This window comes from Barbus barbus (genome assembly GCF_936440315.1).
Source record: "Barbus barbus genome assembly, chromosome: 40".
Classification (NCBI taxonomy): domain Eukaryota; kingdom Metazoa; phylum Chordata; class Actinopteri; order Cypriniformes; family Cyprinidae; genus Barbus; species Barbus barbus.
This window is the reverse complement of record NC_136718.1, coordinates 13,173,214-13,181,593: the sequence shown is the minus strand read 5'-3', so window position 1 is coordinate 13,181,593 and position 8,380 is coordinate 13,173,214. Positions and strand designations below refer to the sequence as shown.

The window sequence follows — 8,380 nt, the reverse complement described above, 5'->3', positions numbered from 1 at the left end:
TTGGTTCTATAAAAGAATCAACTCAACCCTGCCAAAGCAAGGCACACAAAGTTATCAGCATTTTCAACCCAATCTCCTGGCCATTTGTACATATTTTACAAGGTGGATAATTCATATGAATTCGTACGACGAATCATATGTATTTTAGGAGTTCCCCAATTTGTATGAAATTGTACGAATTACCTACCCCTAACCCCGCCCCTAAATCCTCCTGTCAGTGGGGTTTAGACAAATCGTACAAAAATCGCATGAGTGAGGTCATACAAATTTGTACGAATTAGCCACCTCGTAAAATACATACGAATTGGTTGAGAGAGAGTGTTGGCATTTTATTGTCTTGCACGCAAGCCACATTTTCAAATCGTAGTAAGTAGCATTACCTTTTGTTTGTGTCCTTTCCTGTTGTGTTCCATCCTTAGCCCAACCGTGTCAAACAGTATGTTGCTCATGATATTTATAATTTATTCATGTGCCAGACTTTAATTGTAAATGGAAAATCTGCACGGCTTTCCTGACACTGCCAAATACCCTACTGAGAAGATATCCTGTACCATACCCTCCTTTGCACTAATGAACCTGACATTTATTTCTTTTACAGGGAGACCGGAGGAAGTAACATTTCAAGTTGATATTTTTCAAAGATGTGCCATATGAAAAAGGTCAAAGGGAAGTCTTTCTCCCCCCCGGTGATGCCTGCCTGAAAGGTCAAGGTTACAATATGACCTATGGGAGTACTGTGTAATTCCATTGGGCTGTGCCATGCTATTCTCCAGTGCGTGTGATGTAGGAGGAAAGCTGTCTGTGGTCACAGCATGTGTTCTATTTGCCTGGAGATTTACAGCAGCACAGGAGTAAACATTAATTCAGAACACAGAGCGACAAAAATAAACAACAACAGCTGGAAAAGCGATGAGTAATGACCGCTTTCATGAGCGCACTGGAGAAGAGGTACTGTCAAAATCTTTTTGTATTTCTCTCAATTCATATAAAATGTGGACTTTTTGAAAACGTTGCGATTTTCAGGACAGCCATTATGTTCAGGACGTAAACAAGTGTGACTGAGTTGTGCAGCTGTGACGAGGTCAGAAGGTTTTGCATGCAATTTCTGATTTGTAGCATGCAATGTTCATCTTCACTGAGGTTCACACAGTTATTCACAGTCACCATCTCTCACTTTCAGGGCAGTAATCTGTATGCACACAGCCCCATGTTAATCGTCACATCCATCACCATGGCAATGGAGCCAGAATATAAAATTATGTACTACACCGACTGAATCGGAGGACAAGAGAAAAGAAGCCAAATCTGTTGCCAACAAGTCATTAGCCGTTTATCAAGGATGGAATTAGACTTACAACCACAGCCTTTGGTCAAATGTGCTATGGGCACCACAGTTCAGCTGGCACGAAATCAAAAGCAGAAGCGTATGGACCAAGATACAGATCAACACATAGTGTACATTTGAATTAAAGAATCAGAATTCCCTTTCGACTGTGGGTAAACCGAGTGGGCTACACCTCCCCTTCAGTCGTCACACTCCCCTCCCCTCTCCATACCCCCAGCGCTTCCCAGTCTCTGGTTCACTCGTCTCTGTCTACCTCTCTGCTAATCCCTTGCATTGCTCGCTCTCTCTCTTCCCCACATTCTCTCGATCGCTGTCTCTCCTCCCCTTTCATGCTCAGAGTCAGCGGGCTGCCACACGACCCACACTGCCTGCTACATGATCTCGTGGAAAACAGAGCTCCGTGTCTTTGTAGCCGCTTGCTGTTGCTCGAGCCTTTGTAGATTGCAATCTAAGAGACAAGGAAAGATGCCTTCGCGACAACCCTGACTCCTGTCATCTCCAGATGCACCCCTGTCCCCTTTCCTAGTATCTCGCCCCCTTACCTTTTACCTCATCCCCTCTCCTCTACCCCTCTCCAAACCTCCCTCTCTTAATCCCCCCCAATCTCCCCTTCACCTCGCACCCTCTTGACAATGTTCTCATGTGTTCGCTGGTTTCAGCCTTTCCTTGCCTTGCTATCCTCTACCTTGTTAACTTGGGGGTACAACTGCCCATCCAGCTGCTTGTGTCCAGACCATCACACCGTGGACTGCACAGGTCAAGGACTCACCCGTCTTCCAGACTCCATCCCTTTGGACGTACGGAGACTCCTTCTGTCTAACAACTGGATTCCCTGGATCCCTTCTGATTTCCTGGTTCTCTACAGTGATTTGGTGTACCTGGACATGAGGAATAACTCCCTAACAAGGTTGGAGCCTGGGACTCTGAGCACGTCCTCCAGACTGGTCTACCTGGACCTGGGAAGCAACAACTTGACTGAGATCCCCTCGGGAACTTTCGGGGAATCCCGAAGTCTGATCAAGCTACGACTGGGTAACAATCCATATTTGAATATGGTCAGCAAGGACGCCTTCGCGGGCCTCACCTCCTTACGAGAGCTCGAGCTGGAGAGGAATGCCCTCTCTGGCCTGGACGTTGGGGTGTTGAGCCAGTTGCCTTCTTTGCGGGTGATACGCCTGGAAGGGAACCCCTGGTTGTGCAATTGCAACTTTGCCAAACTCTTTCTGTGGCTATTGGAGAATCGTCACAAGCTCCCAACTGGTAAGCTGCTTAAATATTGCTTTCCTGATCTGCATGAAATAATGTCATACTTTTTTTTTTCATACACTAAAGACCTTTTGAATCACTTTAACCCTCACAGTCTGTGGTGGTTCACCTATGAAAGGTCCAAAGGGTCAGTAAATCTGAGGGTGAGAATTGTTGATGCTTTAGATCTACTTTCTGACTAGGACTTACATGTGGGTGGACTGATTTTGTTTGGGATAGAGATGCTTAACAACCCATTGGTTGCTTACAGCTGAGAGATAACTATTTTGACTCGTCACATTAGTATGATGGGCTAGTAATTCAATTGATTAATGTCTTGAATCTCTCAATCTAAAGTAAAATGTTAAATTATAACACTTGTGATATTACATGCTTCCACTGAATCTTGTCTTAAGCTCAATAATGCACGGGAATGTTTTCGAACCAAGACAAAGAGGTCAACACACCGTAGGTGATCACTAGAATATGCAAAATACTCTTGTGCATAATTCATGAAACATATGCCACATAACATGTTCCCTAATTTTGTTTCATGTCTTGTACTCTTAGTTGACGTTAATTTGAGTGGTAACTAAAGGATGAAATTGAGGGAAATGTACTCCTTGGATTACAGTATCCGTTGGTCATTAGGTCACTTACCACTAGGCCAAGGTTAAGGTCAAGTTGAGCTCCACAGCTACATCAAATATATATGCATGATCCTCACTGTACCTTAGAAGCACAAGTCACTTTTCTCTCCCCATGTCTGTTTGAGAGACTAATGTAACATTAGATTACAAGTTACGAACATGTAAATCTAAAACATTTAGTTTGGGTTTTGGTTGCACATTTATATAATGTATACAAACCAAGTGCTGGAAACACGTGTAGTGGTTTTGTTACAACAAAACTTTTTAAAAATTATCTTTGTTTGGGCAGTACCAAAGTGAGTTAATACAAAAATATAAGCATTTCATGTTAAAATGAAAATTTTTACTTAGATACTTTGATTTGAAGTTTCAATTCACATATTTGTAACAGAATTTACTGATGGTCATAGGTGTGAATCTTTGTGATTGGATTAAACTCCATATTAAGAGATTTGCTTAATCCTGAGACTGAGATCGTATCTGACTGTATTCCATTTTCTATTTGTAACTTCTAAATCACATCATCATTTAATTATAGTCCATTTCCAGAGTAACAATATTAACTGTGCCCATTAATTTAACATGAACAGGATGTTTGTTCCTTTGTCACCAGAGACAAAGAAGGTCAGTTGTATTTGTAAACAACACCCTTTCACCCATTCACAAAAGTTTGCAGCCTATAGACCTTGCACAGTTTTTTTTATGAATGTCACTACTTCTGTGTAATTTTCAGATTATTAGCAATATATTAATTTGAGTTTACTATTAAATCTTGAAGATAATTATATAATATATGATATTTTGGTTAAAAAGCTAAAATGAAAGAAAATAACAATATGGACCTTACTATGGACAAAGTAACACTTCTTTTCTTCCCAGCAGGTATACTTTAGCTGTTATTGTATTGTTACTGTGTCTTTACTAAGTATATGTCGGTTAAACCAAGGGGGATATGATATTTAGGCGAAACTCTAAATGTTATGGGCAAATATTTCACGTTGAGGCATTATTTCATTGTGGTCAAAGAATATATAGACAATTCTCTACAAGTAATCTTTTTATTGCAACATTTAAATTCATTTATTGATGAACAAATACAGGGTAGAATCAAAGGAGTCCATATTGTTTAGAATATGTCAAGATATTTTAGACATTCCAGATATCTAGTATTTATTTACATTTTTATATTTGGCAGTCATGTCTACCAAAATTGACATAGTATTCAATGTATGTATTTCATCATTAATTTCCTGGCAATTAAACTGTGGTGTTATATAGCTACATAATGCTATAAATGCTGGCAGTTAGATAGTTTTAATTGTAACTCAAGAAACAAAAATGAGACACAATTTATTTTAAATATTATATGTAAAACTCAGAATCCATCATAATGTAGTCTTTAAATCAGATAGTCCAGGGGCCACTAGTTTAAACTCCCTTACAGCGTTGTAATTCTGGCACTTGGTTACATCCATTATTCAACCCAACATTGAATCTGATACTGATGATAGCACACTTCTGGCACACTTTCAGTTACCTGGTAAATGGATATTCAGTCTTTCAAGGGCAACAACCAAGATTTCCACCAAATACACTGTTGAGTATGTAAGCAAAGCATGTGAAGTGACATACACATATGTGACAGACGCACACACAACTCTTTAAACAACCCTCAAAGGTCAAAGACAGAGCCTGAGAGGTTACCACGTCATAATATATCACAATTATGCCATCAATTTACCACAAGATTAATGCATGCATTCTGTAACTGTAGCAAAAAAAAAACAGGATGGATTTTTTTCAGGTCTACAGGATTTTGAGCACATCAAATGTATTGAATGAAATCAGCGTAATCTGAATAGAGAGACCTAATGATAATGGGATTCATATATTCAGCTGTATTACACAACAAAAGCGCAGCTTTGGTTCATTTCGCTGATGCAAACATTAGAACATGGCAGTGTCTTCCTCGTGTTATACATATGTGGTGACAGCAGGCTAGACGACACTAGTCGGCTGACTGAGCTTGTGGCCGTTGTGAGAATTTTCTAAATGGGTAAAAGCATGCGCGCGTGTTTGTGATTTGTGATTTTCGCTCTGGGGATCTCCAGCGTGAAACACTGAAGCTCTGGTGTGATTAAAACATTAGATGAGCTTGTAGAGCTGGGTAAACGGCCACGTGACAGACCCAACAAAGGAGGCTGAGGCCACTGAATCCCCTGCATGTGGAAAACCCCTTCTGGATGGAGTGACTCATTCGCACTTACTGCCTCACACGTTTGATGATGATGTCAACTGACTTTGGCCAATGACATGAACAAACATGTTGGCATTGTGTTATGACACGGAGGGTTTATATTGACGAGAATGCCATTTCTTATTATTTTATCTCAAAAATTCCAGTTTCTCTCTGCCAAAGCACAAATGGCTACGCAGAATCACAAGGGGTTTTGAGCGTGAATGCAATTAGAGGAGAGATGGGGCTGTGAAGCTCTGCTGCTCTGTTGTGTCTGTCTGTCAGCGTGGCTGTATTACGTAGGCGATGTTCTGCTTCAAATCTGTCATCTGGTGTCCGCTGATCACATGGCTGAAAGGAGATTAAACCTCCCTCTGTGAAAATCTAAATACACACCAACGAGGAATATTTCACAAATGTTTCTCATAAAGAGAGGGAAAAAAAGAAAAACAAAATTGGAAAGCATCCCATCTCGCGTCTTATCTTGCTGTTATGTAATAGGAGTTTTCTGAGTCATAGCTGCAGTGTTATTGCTAGATACAAAAATTTCCAAGTAATAATACCACTATTCTATAGTAGGGCATATTTCTGTATACCGATTATTATAATATGTTTATTTATTTCTGTAACATTTTATTTAGTAATAATTCCTATAGATGGCTTTTTTAAACCTGATCTCAAACTGATGCGTCAGTCTCTTTGATTTACAGGGCAAATCAAGCATGAATTTGGAAAACAAGCTCATTCTAGGTGTAGCTCAGCTATCAGAAAGGCACGTGAATATAATGGCATTGAGCGCTAGTGCACATGTTCAAATGGAGTGTATATAGCCTTGAGTTTTGAGTGTGTGTTAATGAAGTCCGCGTGCTCATTTATTATCCTTTGAAGCGATACGCTGTCTGGATATGTGACCATCAAATGCCCTTTAAAGAGCCGAACAAAAATAAATTAAATGTGAAGTATAAACTGAAACAGACAGTGAAATAAAAAAATGAATAAAAAAAAATATGAACATTCCATTTAATTACATATTTTTTAGCTTTTGCACACAAAATATGTATTTTTTTTTAATCAAAAATACAGCAAAACCAATAATATTAGATTAAAATAACTGTTTTAATATATTTTATTTTAATATATTTTAAAAGCTTATTTATTCCTATGAATTTTCAGCAGTCATTACTCTTCAGCATTACCTGATCCTTCGGAAATCATTCTAATATGCCGAATTGCTGCTTAATAAAATTTCTAATTATCAGGGTTTTTTTTGTTTGCTTTTTTTGTGGAAACCGTGATATTTTTTTCAGGTTTCTTTGATGAACAGAAAGTTTGAAAGAACAACATTTATTTAGAATCGAAATCTTTTGTAACATTAAAAATATATTTTCTGTCACCTTTGATCAATTTACTAAATCCTTTCTGAATAATTAAAAAAATCGTACTGACCACAAGCTATTTAACAGTAGTATATATACACTTTATTGCTTTATTGAATTGCGCCATGTACCTGAAATATCTATATCATAATTCAGTATATATACTTAGTGCATTTTTGTGCATATTGGTTTATCATTGTATCATCATATGATGTGCAATATGCTGGAATTGCAGAAAGTGGGTGCTTTGGTCAAACTCGGATAATGTTTATTCATGATATTGTGCTGCTGAGGATGCTTCTGACATTAGTGACCTGACATGTGAACTGGTTTGGAAACTCATACAAGTCCAGTAACTGAACACTAGTCATGAGAGACTAAACTGAATGTTCCATGGACTCTTCACCAAAAGATTCAATGCGCGCTTTTTTATCAAGGAATTTCAAATAAAGAGGTCAGATAATGTGAGATAATATATCTTTTTAAGTAATTCTTAATTTTTTGACAAATTTTCAATGTGCTTTGAAAATATACTTTATCTTTTAGTTCAAAAACACAAAAAGTAAAGTTAAGAAAAATCTAAACTAGATACACCACAAGGTCTTTTCTGAGATTGTATATGTTCAATAATAATTGTTCCCCTCTCTGTCTTTCTCTGTTCCAGGGTTAGATGGTATGGAGTGCTCTCTTCCAGGGGACGGGCGGCAGGTGTCCCTCAGTGTGCTTTCTGAGGACAGTTTCCGGGAGTGTCGGGGATTGCTGACTCTCACTGATTATCTCATAGTCATTTTTTCTGGAATTTGTATTTCGGTGGCAGCCATTATTGCCAGTTTCTTTCTGGCCTCCACAATCCACTGTTTCCAGCGGCTCAAATCCAAAAGGACAGATGAAGAGGAGGCAGAGGACTGAGGGGACTGATTGGACAGAATGGAGGTTACGAATTACCCATAATACACCACACAGTGGAAGCCAAGTGATTGAATAAAGAGGTGAAAAACCTTAATTCCATGACAAAAGAAACCCTGAATTAGGCCCCTGTGTGACTAGGGTGAGGCTGCTAGAGCCATCTCACATCTCACAACCTTCATCCGTGATGCTTGAATGGAGTATCATGTTTTTTATACTTGAACACCAATGATCGAATTGAGCCTTAAGACTAAAACTGTTCCTGAAGATGCAGTGTCTCATGCCCCGTATTCAAAAGTTATTAGCATTATATTTTAAATAGCAACAATGGTCTTTTTATGGAAATGTGCGAGTTAAGTAGTATTTTCTACATTTACAGTTATTTTTGGTATTGTGTACATGAATCTTGCTCAGTTTTAGTAAGGTTTAGCTACTTGCACTTTAAAGTACAGATGACATATTGCACACAATCCCAGTGAGCCATACTGTAAGCCATTTTTCATACAGTAAATCATAATGGCACTTATCACCAAAGAATTAACATATTGAGCATACAACCCGAATTCCGGAAATGTTGGGACATTTTTTAAATTTGAATAAAATGAAAACTAAAAGACTTTCA

General features: G+C 38.6%; 1 protein-coding gene across 1 annotated transcript; it reads left to right on the top strand.

The window, feature by feature from the left end:
- Positions 1 to 1,977: 1,977 nt before the first annotated feature.
- Positions 1,978 to 7,761, top strand: LOC306860099 (leucine-rich repeat-containing protein 38-like; the record flags this gene model as incomplete). Its single annotated transcript, XM_079401629.1, has 2 exons — positions 1,978 to 2,605; positions 7,517 to 7,761. The coding sequence occupies 2 exons, from the start codon at positions 1,978 to 1,980 to the stop codon at positions 7,759 to 7,761; spliced, it is 873 nt and encodes a 290-aa protein (XP_079257755.1).
- Between the last annotated feature and the right edge of the window lie 619 nt (positions 7,762 to 8,380).